This window comes from Oncorhynchus keta, chromosome 28, assembly GCF_023373465.1.
Source record: "Oncorhynchus keta strain PuntledgeMale-10-30-2019 chromosome 28, Oket_V2, whole genome shotgun sequence".
NCBI lineage: Eukaryota > Metazoa > Chordata > Actinopteri > Salmoniformes > Salmonidae > Oncorhynchus > Oncorhynchus keta.
In genome coordinates, this window is record NC_068448.1 from 28,943,630 (window position 1) to 28,961,716 (window position 18,087).

At 42.2% G+C, this 18,087-nt stretch overlaps 1 protein-coding gene across 4 annotated transcripts in view; it reads left to right on the forward strand.

Moving 5' to 3' along the window:
- Window positions 1–18,087, forward strand: part of clstn1 (calsyntenin 1) — a 68,688-nt gene that overhangs the window by 31,635 nt on the left and 18,966 nt on the right. Inside the window, exons 3-14 of one of the 4 annotated variants that reach the window (XM_035740628.2) lie at window positions 3,657–3,686; window positions 5,251–5,446; window positions 7,054–7,262; window positions 7,586–7,735; window positions 8,007–8,192; window positions 8,447–8,695; window positions 9,138–9,259; window positions 9,867–10,029; window positions 10,586–10,636; window positions 12,892–13,049; window positions 13,403–13,551; window positions 14,420–14,664. In XM_035740628.2, the coding sequence (XP_035596521.1) occupies window positions 3,657–3,686; window positions 5,251–5,446; window positions 7,054–7,262; window positions 7,586–7,735; window positions 8,007–8,192; window positions 8,447–8,695; window positions 9,138–9,259; window positions 9,867–10,029; window positions 10,586–10,636; window positions 12,892–13,049; window positions 13,403–13,551; window positions 14,420–14,664 (1,908 nt within the window). The remainder of the gene's footprint in view (window positions 1–3,656; window positions 3,687–5,250; window positions 5,447–7,053; window positions 7,263–7,585; window positions 7,736–8,006; window positions 8,193–8,446; window positions 8,696–9,137; window positions 9,260–9,866; window positions 10,030–10,585; window positions 10,637–12,891; window positions 13,050–13,402; window positions 13,552–14,419; window positions 14,665–18,087) is intronic. The other 3 variants (XM_035740630.1, XM_035740629.2, XM_035740632.2) reach the window with 3 other exon arrangements.

The window sequence follows — 18,087 nt, forward strand, 5'->3', positions numbered from 1 at the left end:
TATCTTCCTTGAAATGTGATTAGTCTTGACAGGAACTCCTGCTACTGAAGGTGGTGATGAGCTAGGGGGCTGTAGTATAACAAACAGGAGTGCAGTCAGAACAGCTGCTGTAAGAGCCTCTAAGTCAAAGATATTTGTGAAACTCATCCATTGTGAATTTCATATTCTCACATATCCCTAAAACATAGAATTTGGGTTACCACATAACCAATTAAGTCACCTTTTGATCTGCTATACATCCTTTTACTACCCCATTGTGGAGTTCACATTGTCACGTAGCCCTCAGTTCAGGTGTCGGCCTATTCTTACGACATCCGCCATTGACCGGCAATACAAAGGGCATCAAGGGGCCTAGAATCAATACACATTGAGCTGGGATGATGTCTTGTAGAAAATGTTGGGGGCTTGTAGCCAGAGCAGAGGGCCAAGGCACACAGGGTAGGCTGTGGGTAGAATTTCCCGAGTCTCAGCTATGTTGTCATTCGGGCTGATGAAAGCATGGGGTGGGGGGAGGCCCAAAGCTTCCACCGCATGGTTGGTCCTGAACAGAAGCCCCTAATGGGAAATCCATTTCTAATTGTCTAGGTAAAAATTAGACGGACAGCTCACCCCACGAGAGGCCAGGGACACGGGTCGTAAACAATCAACCAAGCAGAACCGGCCTAATGTTAGCTGACCCAGGAGTAAGCTGTGAAGTTGTATCTCAACGCTCAGTTTGAAATATTGTATGTTAGCTTTTGGTTTAGTAGCACTTTTTCTGTGAGTACAGTCTAATGCCAATGGCATAAGAGTTTTGATGAACTCCATTTTTATTCAGACTACACAGTAATGAGTAAGTAGTAAGGTAACAACTTCCGAACAGGTCTGCTGAGATGAATGCTGCATTGTTATTACTGTGTCCAAACCTTCTGATGTAGGCTAGTAAGCTACAGTATCATCCTAAATTATTTTGTTTTCTACGTCATTCATCAGGAACTAGCGTTGGGCGGTATCCACATTTTCATATTGTTTCTGTACCATACCGGGTATACGGTATTACCAAATGTGCACACAAGGGGTGGTACTTAGCTAGATAGATTAGATTTTTAAAATCTATTTATCTCTCTATCTATAATATAATTGTTTTTGATGAACAAAAAATGTAGGCAACAGGAGGGGATTGAATGTCTGCTATAACCAAGAAGCTTGATCTTGGCATCTAGCCACTTACTGTTGACTAACCCCATTCTGTACAAATGTGTGCAACCGCAGCATTCAAACGACTGTAGGGACTGTGTTGGCATCAAAATCTGGGGTGTGAACTACGTTTCTATTCAAGCGTTGATTGACATGGAAATGGCCCGATAGTATTGGAGAAAAGTTTAAAAAACGGACCCCTCTGACGCTGTACGCTAAATTGTGTCGTAACGTGCATAATGCAACTCATTCTGTGTCGTACAGCCTGTCTCCACCAGCTGTAATTCTCCTCTCGCAGATTTAAAAACATGAAAGTGACAGGGATATGGTAAGGGGGATACCTAGTCAATTGTACAACTGAATGCATTCATTTATTGTATCATCATTGCAAGCCATCATGACTCTCAAAAGCCACGATAGCCGTTGTTTACTTCTAAAGATAACTTTCGCGCCGCCCTAAAAACCTGACTCAAATTCGACACAAACCTTCAAATGGGTATGTAATGACACATTATAAAAGTTTTTTATAGTGTTTTATTTACATTTTAGAGGTGATAAGTTAGACAGATGGGGTGAAAAAAGCTGTTTGCCCACACGGCTTATCTCTTCCGTTCCCCCATTTCTAAAAAGACCCTATGGAGCTCATTGCCTTCTTCAGTCATGCAGAGACGGGCAGCATGAAGGTCTCGTCATTGATTTTGCTGGAAGGGGGAGAAATTGTGCTTTACAATGGTATTCATATTACAGTTGACCTTTAAGTATTATGTTTTTTGGGCCATAAAATAAGGTCAATTGTACGTTACAGCGTGATGTACAAAAGTCCGTTAGCTAACTATAGCTAGCAAGTTAGCAAACCGAATGCATAGCTGGAGCCCTAAACTGAATATAATTTGACTGATTGTAGATTCCTTAGTTAAACATAACTTATAAGCAGTGGCGTAGCAATCCCCCAAAGTACAAAATGTGCATTTTTCTTTTTTTTACGGTATTGAAAATCATGCCGTCGATATTTTGAAAAACCTCCAAACAGTATAAACTGTATATCGCCCAAGCCTACCAAGAAATGCAGAAATATTTTGCTGGTTATCGTTGTCTCTTAGCATGTCATGTGCTAAATGGTACATTTTGGGCAGTAGAAGCTTATACTGTCATGTTTCTTTGTAACCTTCTTACTTTTCCCATAAGGAAGGGGGCTTTTTGAGCTGTGTATTGATTTGCACATCAAATTTGAATCCAAACTCTCAATGTGAATGTGTATCCATATATGGCAAAAGTATGTACAGTTGAAGTCAGAAGTTTACAAGTTGGAGTCATTAAAACCACTCCACAAATGTCTTGTTAACAAACTATAGTTTTGGCAAGTCTGTTTGGACATCTGCTTTGAGCATGACACAAGTAATCTTTCCAACAATTGTTTGCAGACAGATTTTTTCACTTAAAATTCACTGTATCATAATTCCAGTGGGTCAAGTTTACATACACAAAGTTGACAGTGCCTTTAAACAGCTTGGAAAATTCCAGAAAATTATGTCATGGCTTTAGAAGCTTCTGATAGGCTAATTGACATCATTTGAGTCAATTGGAGGTGTAGCTGTGGATGTATTTCAAGGTCTACCTTCAAACGCAGTGCCTCTTTGTTTGACATCATGGGAAAATCAAAAGAAATCAGCCAAGATTTCAGAAAAAAATTGTAGACCTCCAAGTCTGGTTCATCCTTGGGAGCAATTTCCAAATGCCTGAAGCTACCACGTTTATCTGTACAAACAATAGTACGCAGGTATAAACACCATGGGACCACGCAGCCATCATACCGCTCAGGAAGGAGACGTGTTCTGTCTCCTAGAGATGAATGTACTTTGGTCCAAAAAGTGCAACTCAATCCCAGAACGACAGCAAAGGACCTTGTGAAGATGCTGGAGGAATCCGGTACAAAAGTATCTATATCCACAGTAAAACGAGTCCTATATCGACATAACCTGAAAGGCCGCTCAGCAAGGAAGAAACCACTGCTCCAAAACCGCCATTAAAAAAGCCAGACTACAGTTTGCAACTGCACAAAGTGGAAAAATGGCTTAAGGACAACAAAGTCAAGGTATTGGAGTGGCTATCACAAACCCCTACCTGAAACATTTGACCTAAATTGAACAATTTAAAGGCAATGCTACCAAATACTAATTGAGTGTATGTAAAATTCTGACCCACTGGGAATGTGATGAAAGAAATACAGCTGAAATAAATAATTATCTCTACTATTATTTTGACATTTCACATTGTTAAAATAACATGGTGATCCTAACTGACCTAAGACAGGGAATTTTTACTAGGATTAAATGTCAGGAATTGTGAAAAACTGAGTTTAAATGTATTTGGCTAAGGTGTATGTACATTTCTGACTTCAACTGTATCTTGTCCTCTCTGTGTAACCTCTGAAATTAAACTTTTCTGACTGACCTGGGTTGATTTTCTCTCCCTTCTTGTAGAAAGTTTTGAGGTGACCTTCACCAAAGAAGGTGATGATGGGCTCTTTCTCCTGTCTTGTGCTCAGTTTTTTATTATTAACCCACTAACGCAAACTAGCATCTGCACTTTTACACAGAAACTCCTGCCATGCTCTTTAATCTCCTCCCCATTTGTTTTTGTTTAACTTTTACTTTTCTCTCACCCCAAATTTTTGGAAAATACAACTGGATGAAAAGTGTGATGTGGGGCTGCGTGTACTTAGAAATATCTGTGCATGAGACATCCATTGTAGTTTGCAGACCCTAACAGTATTTCAGCCACAATCGGGGAAAAGGTGCTAAAGTCAGGAGTTGGTCTCAAAGATATCTGTCATTTTGGCAAATTCATCATGAACAATCAACCAAGACTGATATCAAAACCAATTTGAGACAATTACTTTAAATGAACAATTCTGCCTTGAGTTGAATATTTATTAAGAAAATACAACCTTGTGAAACCCATGCTAAATGTTGGGAAATTAAATTTGATACTGACAATTTATTATGTATGGACAATAAACAGCACACCAATATCATTGGTGCCTCTCAAAAAAGAACCAAATTTAAATAAATGCCGGTATTACTTAAAAATAATTATATTAAAGATGATTTTCACACAATAACCATGATTTTGACTACTGGCAACTTGTAATTTCTCGATTTTTCAAAGCAAAGTCGCTGAGGTTGTTAATGCAAACTCTCTCTGCTGTGAGGTTTCTGTTGCATCTTTTCTACCACTAATCTCTACCATTAGCATGGCTGCAGTTGTCATTTGATGTGGATGTCAAGCAAGTTGATATTTCTAACCCCAGTTCTCATCCAGTACTTTTGTTTGACTACTGCTATTGTACTGGTTTGATCCTCTATGATTTAATTTTGTATTCATTTCTAAATAGTTTGGGGTGCGAGGCAAAATTGCACAGGAAGACTTCCTTCACTCCAAAATGAACTTTTAATGGATTATTTAAATTTGTTAAATTAGTTTTTGTTCGTTGTATTAGGTTTAGTGCCATTTGATACCGGACCACTTCATCATAATCGTTTCATATTACTTCTACTGTAAACATTTAATATTTTGATTTAGGGTTCCTTTCTTTTTCCTATGTTCACTCCTTCTTTTCTTATGAAATAGCCCTGTAATTTATAGCCGGACAGTGAAATGCACCGATTTTAATATATTGCTCCGATATTGGCTTTGCACTCCCTCTTTGTTTTGGTTTGGTTTGATTGTTTAGTTTAATTGTTGTGATGTAAAGTACTCCTGTGAAATGCCTGTCCACATATTTATTGGTTTCAACATGCATGACTGGATGCGATGTGATCAGTCAGCACACTATTATGCTAAATACCCCCACTCCCCCCTCCCCTCAAGTACTCACCCATACAACAATGCTTCTGGCTTCCTCCACAGACACCCCCTGCTCCCAAATGTACAAATCCCTGGCTGCCAAAACCTTTGGCTGTTCTTTATTTAAGTTTGTGTATACATAGTGTTTTCTTACTAATATGACTGTAGACTTCAAGAAGGAACTTTCCCCTTCTAAACAAACACTTTTTTGATTCTTGACCTGTTCAGGTGAGATTTGTGGCTTCAGGATCCATGGGCAGAATGTTCCCTTTGAGGCAGTGGTCCTGGACAAGTCCACGGGTGAGGGAGTCATTCGAGCTAAGGACAAGCTGGACTGTGAACTCCAGAAGGAGCACACCTTCACCATCCAGGCCTATGACTGTGGAGAGGGCCCCGACGGAGCCAACATGAAGAAATCTCACAAGTATGTCTGACTCTTGCTCCGTAGTGCTTTAGGGCCCCGTACTGGGACCAATTTGCAAAGTCAACACTTGAGTGCCACAGTGTGTGCAATTTCTTCCCGCCTTGACTCAATTTTGTTCGAATGACCTGATCTTAGTGTAATTGTGTGGGTAGGACGTTCTGTTGCTGGTGCTAGCAGTCCTTTTAAAATTAGATTGATGCGATGAGTCCATCAATCAAAATTCACCTTGCATCCTATGAATTTGATCATTGCCAACATATTCAATCAAATAAAGGTTGGAAGGAAAAGGTGCATTTCCATACAGGATTTACCCCAGTGTTTTACTCAAAAGGCCCAGACTTTTCTGTGTCCGTCTACGCGGGCCGCCACCCATGTCTCACTGGGCATGGCTTCGGCAGACCTGCTCTCACTTGGGGCCAGAGTCACACTTCAGCTGGCATTTATACTGAACAAAAATATAAATATAAAGTGTTGGTCCCGTGTTTGATGAGCTGAAATAAAAAAATCCTAGAAATGTTCAATATGCACAAACATTACTTTCATATTTTGTGCACAAATGTGTTTTCCCACTGTTAGTGAGCATTTATCCTTTCCCAAGAGAATCCATCCACCTGACAGCTGTGGCATATCAACAAACTGATTAAACAGCAGGATCATTACACAGGTGCACCTTGTGCTGGGGACAATAATAGGCCACTCTAAAATGTGCAGTTTTGTCACACAACACAATGCCACAGATGTCTCAAGTTTTGAGCGAGCGTGCAGTTGGGATGCTGACTGCAGGAATGTCCACCAGAGCTCTTGCCAGAGAATGGAATGTTAATTTCTCTACCATAAGCTGCCTCAACGTCGTTTCAGAGAATTTGGCAGTGCGTTCAACCGCCCTCGCAACGGCAGACCACGGGTAATCAGACCAGCACCTCCACATCCGGCTATTTCACCCTCGGGATCGTCAGACATCAGCCATCCGGACAGATGATGAAACTGAAGGAGTATTTCTTTCTGTAATAAAGCCCTTTTTGTGGGGAAAAACTCACTGATTGGCTGGGCCTGGCTGATTGGCTGGGCCTGGCTCCCCAGTGGCTAACTGTGAACTTTAATACCTCACAGAGAGCAACTGTTTTGATTATGTAGAGGTATTGCATATGCTTTGGCAATGTAAACATATGAAGCCCCTTAAATTGAACTGAAATGTAATTGGTGATAATGCTCTTCTCAAGTCCTCACTGTCAACCCTAGCTATGGAAACACAATAACCCTCGTATAATCCTAGTATAATATAAGGGTGTATACAATAGTGTAACACTTTTTTACTTTTGAGACCAGAAGAGGAGTATTGTCTCCAATCTCAGAGGTCTCCCTTGCCCACATTGAGCCATCCTTCCTTACTATCCTTGATTATGTTAGTATAATCAAAGTTATCCAGCTGTAATGCAACATTATGATAAATTGTGATTGGCTGCAATACAGCCATCCTAAAATTGATTATTGCACAGATTACCTAGTTAGCTAAGCAGAGACTAATGTAATTCACAGAAGCTTGTGTGATGGATGTATCTTTTTGGTCGGTCAGTCTGTCGTCACCAGTTTAACTTTGACCCCACCAGGGCCACTGTCCACATCCAAGTGAACGACATCAACGAGTATTCCCCAGTGTTCAAGGAGAAGTCCTACAAAGCCACGGTCATCGAGGGTAAGAAGTATGACAGCATCCTGAAGGTGGAGGCAGTGGATGCTGACTGCTCATTCCAGTTTAGCCAGATCTGCAGCTACGAGATCATCACCCCAGATGTACCCTTCACTGTTGACAAGGACGGTAAGGACCCCGAAGTAGCTGCCCAAGCAGCTAAAGCAGAGCTGCGATTCTTATTGACCTAGACCAATTTTTTTATTGATCTCGGGAAACAGTAAGTCTGTCATTTTTTCCCCCAGCACTTTGCCTTTGAAGTGTAGGCTTGCACCTTGAAATGCCAATCTCTGTATGATGATAATCCCTTGCGTGTCTATATCTGATTTTAAAAGTTGGGCTTTGATTAGCACTGTTTACGTTTGTTCTTAGCGCACCTGTAGCTTGTTGGCATTCCATCAATGAAAAGCTCAAATCAGCTCAATTATTTTTTCATTTTTTTTCTCACTCAGGCTTCATCAAGAACACAGAGAAGCTGAACTACAGCAAAGAGCGCATGTACAAACTGACGGTGACTGCCTACGACTGTGGGAAGAACCGCGCCTCAGAAGATGTGCTGGTCAAGATTAACATTAAGCCCACCTGCAAGCCCGGCTGGCAAGGTAGCAAAGGCCCTACCCTATCAGTAACTCTCAAATGGCTTCAGGATCTGTAAGGCTAAAGTTTACAGCATACTATTGGAAAGAGGTCATTCAACCCGCAAGCTTATCCTCTCTTAGCTAGTGTCAGAATCACTGCCTAATGAATGAACGAGTATCGACTGTAAATGTCTTACACCATTATTTGTGGTGTTGCGTCTAAACATGTTGCTCATTTCCCTTCTCTCTTTCACGTTCTCTCCCTCTATCTCTTATCTCTCTCCCTCTTTCTCAGGTTTCAACAAGAGGATTGAGTATGAGCCTGGCACAGGCAGTCTGGCCCTTTTCCCCAGCATGCACTTGGAGACCTGCGAGGAGCCAATCACCTCCATCCAGGCCAACATCGAGCTGGAGACCAATCACATCGGAAAGGGCTGCGACCGAGACACCTACTCTGAGAAGTCCCTGCACAAGCTATGCGGTGAGAAACCCTAAACCTACAACAAAAACAACCATGATATACTGTAGCTCAGAGAATGGATCTCTGCTAATCAAGCAATGTGCCATACAACATCCATTCCTCATAAATGCAGTTCATTCCAAAATAACCTCAGTGAACAAAGTGGATTTGATTTGTTGACATGATGTAATTGTTAGCTGGGGAAAACGAGTCATCGCTTTTCTCATTGTGTATTTGTATCTAAACCTGGCATTCGGTGTGTGTGTCTCTCTCAGGCGCCAGCGCTGGCACGGTGGAATTACTGCCTGCACCAAGCAGCTCTGCCAACTGGACGGTGGGTCTGCCCACAGACAATGGGCATGACAGCGACCAGGTGTTTGAGTTCAATGGCACGCAGGCCATCAAGGTGCCCGAGGGCGTGGTGAGCACCAGCCTGAAGGAGCCCTTCACCGTCTCTGTGTGGATGAGGCACGGCCCCGGGGCCAGGGAGAAGGAGACCATCCTCTGTAACTCGGACAAGACCGGTACGCTACCCTGTACTCACTGTAAAACACCCCATAATGTGTACTCCGTTGAGCCTGTCTGGAGTGCTGGTACGATGGGGTGTGCACTTTTGGGACTATTCCATTGTGCCTGGCAAGCTCAATCGAGCACAGCTTAGGAATGTGAAAGAAAATAATTAGGGTTATGATTCGTACCCAGGTCTGATACCCCCATACATCAATACACCGTATTTGTCCTCTCGCGATAGGACTCCAAAAATACTCCCAGTCTAAAATTCTGGCAACTTTTCCAAAATTCCATGGTTTTCTTGAAATCATAGTTGGTGTATTCCAGATTTTCTGCTCATTTTATTTTGATTCTGTGAATCTTCCATCTGGGACTTTTGGAGAACTTGGGAATATTGGAACGTTACTGGAGTTTGGCAAACCTACCTTTAACCCTAATCTGGTGCCCATCCCACAGAGATGAACAGACACCACTACTCCCTCTACGTCCACAACTGTCACCTCATCCTGCTGCTGCGTCAGGACCCCGCAGAGACGGAGAACTACAAACCAGCGGAGTTCCACTGGAAACTGGACCAGGTGAGCTGCTACACTTTTAATTTAATTTGGGGTAAAACGAATGCATACACCAAACAAGATGCGTTTGCATTTGACCGCAGAGGATAACACTTCAAAGCAGGACACAACCAAGACTGCCCCTTTTTTGACACCACACCTCAAGACAATTTGACTGTAGTAGTAGTTACTTTATTGTCCCAGATTTTACTAGTGAGAATGTCCCAGAACCCCACAACAACCAATGATTTTCAGCTGCCTCTCAATCATAGCAAAATTCCAAATGGTTTGTCCATTAGCACAATCAGTTTTGTCATTGCCATAATAAAGATGTTTATGAGGACTGTAGAATGAGAGCAGGGTAGTAGAACATATGCAGAATGAGCTCTTTGCCATGTCTACCTCATCATGGCCTCGACTAGGCTCCAACCCAGTCAATATTTAATTGATTTCTTGCATCCTCTCTCCTTGCCTCATTCTCAAATCGTATTGGAGAAGAAAGTCAGGAGGCGAGGTTGGTTGAAGTTGAGAATGGGGCGAGGAAAGACTCATTTAGATAGAGTTGACTTTGACCACCTGCCCCTACTCTCTCTCTCTCTCTCTCTCTCTCTCTCTCTCTCTCTCCCTCCAGGTGTGTGACAAAGAGTGGCACCACTACGTGCTGAACGTGGAGTTCCCCTCCGTGGCTCTCTTTGTAGACGGGGCCACCTTCGAGCCCTTCCTGGTCACCGAAGACTACCCCCTGCACTCCTCGAAGATCGACATGCAGCTCACTATTGGGGCCTGCTGGCAAGGTAAACTAGCCACAAAGTAGCCTGGTCCCAGATCTGTTTGTGCTATCACCAAACATTTGGAGTTGACATGTTAACTCAAACCGATCTGGGACCAGGCAAGACACAGAGGGAATGTTGGTGAAAACAGACAAAAGCATGTCTTAAGATATTATCTTAACAAATATAAATCCCTTATCAGGATGTTTTAAGATGTCATCCTTTAGCTTACATGGCAATGCATGTATCAGCTAAGCCACCAGTATTGCTCTTTGAGTTTATATTGATAGTTAAAGGAACATTGCTAGAATAAGGCTTTCTGTTTGAGACTTTTTTTCTCTTGCCATTTTTCTTGCCATTTTCTTTCATTGATATACAATGGTAGTAGTTCTCCTTGTGTTTATGCCTAAAATGTGAACATGTAATTGTTCTGATATACTGTATATACAGTATTAACTCATTCCCTGCTACCAGGATGATGCACTAGGAGTTCATGTGTAACATCAAACCAACCTCTCCTGATTCTCAATCCCCTCCCCCTTGCTCTCTTTCCCTGAACTCTCTCCTGTACTCTCTACAGACAACCCAGGACATGACAAAGACAATGAGACAGTCTCTGAGCCTTCCACAGGTTGCTCAAGTCTTTCCCTTACTCCTTAATATGTGCCATTTGTCCATCTTGTTAACGCCATCATCATCACCCCCGACTAGAATGTCTTCCACATTCTAGCTGCACGAGGAATGATTCTCTAACTCCACATTTCTAGCATGAGACAGTCTGCGTAAGACTGGATGCAACATATTCCTGGACGGCTTTTTTTTTTTATCACTTTGATATTTCTATTATTCATAAGCCAATGCAGTATTCTATCAATTTCGCCTTCAGACGGTGCTCTCTATTACCCGGTGCAGTATTTGGAGATGTTTACCTTTTCGGTGCATGACCTTGCGTAAGGAGCTGCGGCTCCAGAGTATCTGATGACAATGTACAGCTTGCGACACAGCGATTCTGCTGCTGGCTGCTGGACAATGTGACCTTGAGAGAGACGAGGCCAGATTTGCGTTGCAGTGACGCAGCTACAGCAGACCCATCCTCATGCACTACCGGGTGCATCAAGTCCCTGCACAATATTCACCTCGACCGTACGATTTTCACCTCAAGGAATGCACCAGTATATTGAAATAAGTTAACAATAAATCAAGAACCATAACTGATAGGATGCATCGCAGCTAGCACTAAATGATCTGAGAACCATATGTTTCTTAGATCTTGGTGAGAGCATGGTTCTCCTATAGTTATTTTAGATGTACTGCCAACGTTGCATATAAACTTTCTTGGAATGGTGCAGGATAGTTGCTTGGCTTTGGAACATTCTCAGCACATTTAAGGAACTTGACAACAACAAAAATGTTATTTTCTTGGTATTTCATTACTTTAACAGAACGTTTCCAAAAAGTTCAAACATCGTTACATTTAATTTACATTTTGGTAATATTCTAGAACGTTCTCCAACTGGTTTGACATTGGGAACATTCACAGATTGTTAAGAAACAATGTTCTTCTGTGGAAATTAGTCCTTCAGCATAAGGTTCCCAACAGATTTCCTAATGGTTGTATTTAAAGTAATGTTCTCAAATTATTCAGCGACTGTAAAAAAGAAGAAAAAAAAGAACCTTTAACATTCAGAGAAAGTTCTGAGAATGTTTAAAAACATACATTCTGTTCTGTGTCCAAACACTCTTTTCCTCTATCTTGTTAAATGTGTTCAGGTGTGTTGGCTGCGTCTACTAATTGGCCACACCTGATCTTAATGACAGCTTGCTTCCTTAAATAGGGCCTGTATGAATAGACTAAAATTAACTGCTTTGTATGAGTTTAGGAAACACGGTATGCTGGTGGCACAGTGGACAAATTCCATGGATAGAGAACAGAAGTTCATAGGTTCGAATCTCACTGACCGCGTGCAATAAAACAATGTGTGTGCACTAAGCAAATTCATTTCCATGGGTCCTATCTTTGCTTGGAGTTCAGAACAGTTAGACCAAACTAAACCAGCAGTGTTATTAAAAGTCTTATTGAAACATTCAGTGAAAGTTATTGAAAAATAACCTTTGCATTTCATTAAAAACATTTTAGAGAATGTTCTGTTATTTAATTACTTTCAAATAATCTATCATTTCCATTCTGTGTTAATTAAACATCCCAGGAAAACTTTCAGGGAATCATAGTAAAATGTTCTCAGAACCCCTGCAACCTAAAAAGGGATGTTCCCAGAACAGGCAAAATGTTTACTTCCGTTCTCAGAATGTAAAAAAAAAAAAAAAAGGTCAGTTTTACCATCAGGCAACTTATGGCTTCATTCCCAGAACCAATGGGAAGGCAAAATCTTACGTTCCCTCAGCTTCCAAGGAACCAAATGTGCTAACTGGGATGTAAGTCACATTTAAGATTTTCCTCACAACCGATTGTAGCAAAAGTATATTGAAAAACATAAATTATATTGAAATATCAAGAATCACCATAGCCTGATAGGATACATATTGGTATGAAAATGTATGTAAGATTATAACATTTGAGGTGAAGACATTGAACCGATTCCATGACAGCATGCCCCCCCCCCCCTCCAATCCATTGTTTTTTTCCACCATCAAACTGCAGATTGGTGCATGTTTGGCTGGAGGCCTGTATCAGCTCATCCGTCATCCATTCTCAGGCCTTTTAAGGGCACACATACTAACTTGCATGAGAGCGCCAGTCACGCGGCCTTTGCTGCACATTCAGATGGCATGCTTCAAACCACTGGCCCAGAAAAGGTCCGTCTGCAGATTTATACGCCTGGCTGACTGTGTGTGTGTGTTTTCTCCTCTGCCCTTTGCTGGGTCCAGGCGGCAATGCTCGCATGTCCCAGTTTTTCCGGGGGAATCTGGCCGGCCTGATGATCCGATCGGGAAAGCTGGAGAACAAGAAGGTGATCGACTGCCTGTATACCTGCAAGGAGGGCCTGGATGTGCAACTGCCTGAGGAGGTGGCTTCAGCCGTCAAGGTGAGAGGTCTAGCTATAGCCTGGGGGGCTGGAGGGGCTCTGGGGTGAAGTTTCCCCTATGTACAGCTCTAGGATCAGCTTTCCTAACCTTAAAGAGATGGTTCACAAAAAAATGTTTTTACACATTACACATACCATGTAAGCAGTCTATGTACAAGGTATGACAGCAATCCATGCCTTTAGTTTCCCTGGCAGTGGCTGGAACTGTTTGGTGAGCTTCACAATATGTTGCTTTTTCCCCCTACTAAACTGAACGACTGTAAGTTGCTCTGGATAAGAGCGCCTGCTAAATGACTAACATGGAAAATCAACAGTTGGGTCTCACTCTGCCACCATCACCTTTTCTCTCTCAGGTGGCATTCAACCCCAACCAGTCGTCGCTGACCGTGGAAGGCGATGACATTGAGGCTTTCGACAAGGTCATGCAGCATATCTCCTACCTGAACTCACGCCAGTTCCCCACCCCCGGCATTCGACACCTCCGCGTCTCCACCACCGTCAAGTGAGTGTCCCGTGCCATCAATCAACAGTTTCGACAACAGTTTCCCAGACACCGATTAAGCCTAGCCCTGGACTAAAAAATGTATAGAGATTCTCCATTTAGCATATTTTTTAGTCCAGGACTGGGCTTGATCTGTGTCCGGGAAACCAGCCCTGAATGATAATACATTGTCTGTGCGCCAGACCACTTGGTACAATAAAATAGCAACTACTGAGTTTGGCTCTTTAGCCAGGCTTTAGAATGTATATTTTATTGTATATGCTTTATGATATTATACATTGTGTGTTAGTGAAAGATGATGATATTTAAATGGTAAATCACTGACATGTTTAAAAGGTGCTGCTTTACACTCAAATAAAGATTCAAAAGGTTATTTATTCTAAGGGAATTTAATTTAAAAATTCTGAATAGAAAGGTAAAATGGAGGGTAGAGTGTACCTGCCTTTTCCAAAGTGAATTCAACATGAAAGGTAAAATGGAGGGTAGTGTGTACCTGCCTTTTCCAAAGTGAATTCAACATGAAAGGTAAAATGGAGGGTAGAGTGTACCTACTTTTTCCAAAGTGAATTCAACATGAAAGGTAAAATGGAGGGTCGTGTGTGCCTGCCTTTTCCAAAGTTAATTCAACATGAAAGGTAAAATGGTAAGATAGAGGTGAAAATAATGAAATACTGCTTCAAGTGAACTGCAAACTGTTTTAAAGTTTCACAGTATAGACAATTAAATGGTCCCCTGCCCTATTTGCATGCACTTAGAAAGACAGAGGATATTTTTTCTCGCATATTGCATGGCTAATGTACTGATTATATTAGACTGAAATGTAAATATCAACTGAAATGGACCTAATCTGAAATCATTGGCTTGCTAGGTGCTTCAATGAGGAGACGTGCATCTTGATACCGGAAGCGGCGGGATACGTGATGGTGCTGCAGCCCGAGGAGCCCAAGATCAGCCTGAGTGGCATCGACCACTTTGCCCGCGGCGCTGCAGAGTTTGAGAGCCCCGAGGGCGTGACTCTGTTTCCCGAGCTGCGCATTGTCAGCACCATCACCCGCGAGGTTGAGGCTGAAACCGAGCCAGAGGCCGCAGAGGGGGCAGAGGATGACCCCACAGGTACTAAGACGTACCACCCTACTGTAGATCATACCTCCATACTTTAAATAGGTCCACCTTAATCTAGATCTGGGGTAGGCAACTAGATTCAGCCGTGGGCTTATTTTTGTCGGAGTGAATGGTCGGTCGTGAATGGGGGGACGTAAAATAATTATAATTTGTACACTGTAAATGGACCACAACTACTGTAAGCCCAAAAATAGTTTTTTTTTTTTAATACAATCATTTCATACCTCGAATACATTGAGACACGATCACGTCTTTTTATTTTATTTGTGTGAATACTTAGTTAGGAACAGATTTCCTCAATTAAGGACATTTTTTGCTAAAAAAAAATGTATGCCCAAAACTAAAATGTGAAAAAATGTAATAACTTGGGGGAGCCAAAACAAACCAAAAAAAAGCACTCTGTAGATTGTACCCCCTTACTGTAGATCGTGTACCACCTTACAGTTAAGAAATGTTTCTAAACCTTTAAGGTTTCTCAACCAGCAAGCTATGGTCCCTCTTCTTTGAAGTATCCCCTTAAATTCAAACCAACTCTTGAGAACTGACAAACTGTCAGTCAGCCAACCATCTCAGGGACCTGTTGGCGGTCTACAGATCAGAGGTTGGCTGTAGATACAGTGCCTTCGGAAAGTATTCAAATCTTGACATTTTTCACAATTTTTTACATTACAGCCGTATTCTAAAATGGATTAAATAAAAAGGAGGGAGGCCGAGAGAGATGTGGAAAGAGGAGAAGGAGAATGAAAGAAAGGGAGGGGGAGCGATCTAGAGATTGACAGAGACAAAGTGCCGTTGTGGAAAAACAAGCCATATGGGAAAACTTCCCCGAACAACACACCAGTCATTCACAGACAATACCACAGCCAAGATCATGGTTCAGGGCATTTCATTTAAACTCAGTGGTTCTTCTTCCCTACAATTGCAGAGACTGGGCAGATCCCAATTGCTTTCAATAGGAAATATTGGTTCAGGCAGACATGGATGCTCATTTTAGATGCCCTTGTGTCCCTAAGGGCAAATCTGGAGGAGACCCCAATGCACGGGGATTAATTGTACTGGCTGAATTGAATTGGGTTGATATTGGCCAGACCCTGGTATATATCCCAGTGGAAACAAGTAGATAACGCACAGAGGATTAGGCCACCAGTGGCAAGCTGTGGGAGGGAGGAGGAGGGAGCTGTGGAAGGGGGGAGGAGGAGGGAGGGGTTGTTTACTACACAAGCTTTTAGGGAGGGGTTATTTGACCAGCCACGACATCTGTTCATCTATTTGGTCAGATAAAGAACAAGGCAGGGAGTGCTAGGGAGAAGAGAGAAAAAACAGAAGAGGGAGAGCGAGAGATGTGGAAAGGGGAGAAAGAGAATGAAATAAAGGGAGGGTCGAGTGATCTAGAGATTGAGAGAGACAAAGTGCCCTTGTGTAAAACAAGCCATATGGGAAAACAGGGCTTAGAGGTCTACTACCGCTGTTACCTACCAGCTCTGCTGTTCTCATTACCTCTGGTTGATAAACAATGTACAGGACATCATGGGCTGGTTTCCCAGACACAGATTAAGCCTTGTCCTGGACTGAAAAGCTCCATAGTTACCTTTTTATTTTCCTGATATTAAGCAGGTGGTTTCTTTGAAATGACTATTATCCATTGTTACCACATAGTTTCTTAGTAAATACCACCTGTAAAATAAAGCGTAACCATCATCGTCAGTGGAGAATGTCCATTGAAAGTTTGTTTTAGTCTAGGACAAGGTTTAATCTAATTCTGGGGGACAAGCCCCAATAGCTCTGTTAAGAAGATCACATTTTAACAGCGACAATATTCTCTCAAAATTCAAAGGGCTTTATTGGCATGGAAAATGTTACCACATACAGTGGGGCAAAAAAGTATTTAGTCAGCCACCAATTGTGCAAGTTCTCCCACATAAAAAAGATGAGAGGCCTGTACTTTTCATCATAGGTACACTTCAACTATGACGGACAAAATGAGAAAAAAAATCCAGAAAATCACATTCTAGGATTTTTAATGAATTTATTTGCAAATTATGGTGGAAAATAAGTATTTGGTCACCTACAAACAAGCAAGATTTCTGGCTCTCAAAGACCTGTAACTTCTTCTTTAAGAGGCTTCTCTATCCTCTACTCGTTACCTGTATTAATGGCACCTGTTTGAACTTATCAGTATAAAAGACACCTGTCCACAACCTCAAACAGTCACACTCCAAACTCCACTATGGCCAAGACCAAAGAGCTGTCAAAGGACACCAGAAACAAAATTGTAGACCTGCACCACGCTGGGAAGACTGAATCTGCAATAGGTAAGCAGCTTGGTTTGAAGAAATCAACTGTGGGAGCAATTATTAGGAAATGGAAGACATACTGATAATCTCCCTCGATCTGGGGCCCCACGCAAGATCTTACCCCGTGGGGTCAAAATGATAACAAGAACGGTGAAAAAAAATCCCAGAACCACACGGGGGGACCTAGTGAATGACCTGCAGAGAGCAGGGACCAAAGTATTAAAGCCTACCATCAGTAACACACTACGCCGCCAGGGACTCAAATCCTGCAGTGCCAGACGTGTCCCCCTGCTTAAGCCAATACATGTCCAGGCCCGTCTGAAGTTTGCTAGAGAGCATTTGGATGATCCAGAAGAAATATAACTTTTTGGTAAAAACTCAACTCGTCGTGTTTGGAGGACAAAGAATGCTGAGTTGCATCCAAAGAACACCATACCTACTGTGAAGCATGGGGGTGGAAACATCATGCTTTGGGCTGTTTTTCTGCAAAGGGACCAGGATGACTGATCCGTGTAAAGGAAAGAATGAATGGGGCCATGTATCGTGAGATTTTGAGTGAAAACCTCCTTCCATCAGCAAGGGCATTGAAGATGAAACGTGGCTGGGTTTTTCAGCATGACAATGATCCCAAACACACCGCCCAGGCAACGAAGGAGTGGCTTCGTAAGAAGCATTTCAAGGTCCTGGAGGGGCCCATCCAGTCTCCAGATCTCAACCCCATAGAAAATCTTTGGAGGGAGTTGAAAGTCCGTGTTGCCCAGCAACAGCCCCAAACTATCACTGCTCTAGAGGAGATCTGCATTAGCAGGAATGTGCCAAAATACCAGCAACAGTGTGTGAAAACCTTGCGAAGACTTACAGAAAACGTTTGATCTCTGTCATTGCCAACAAAGGGTATATAACAAAGTAAAGAGAAACTTGTGTTATTGTCCAAATACTTATTTTCCACCATAATTTGCAAATAAATTCATTAATCCTACAATGTGATTTTCGGGATTTTTTTTCTTCTCATTTTGCCTGTCATAGTGTACCTATGATGAAAAATACACGCCTCTCTCATCTTTTTAAGTGGGAGAACTAGCACAATTGGTGGCTGACTAAATACTTTTTTTGCCCCACT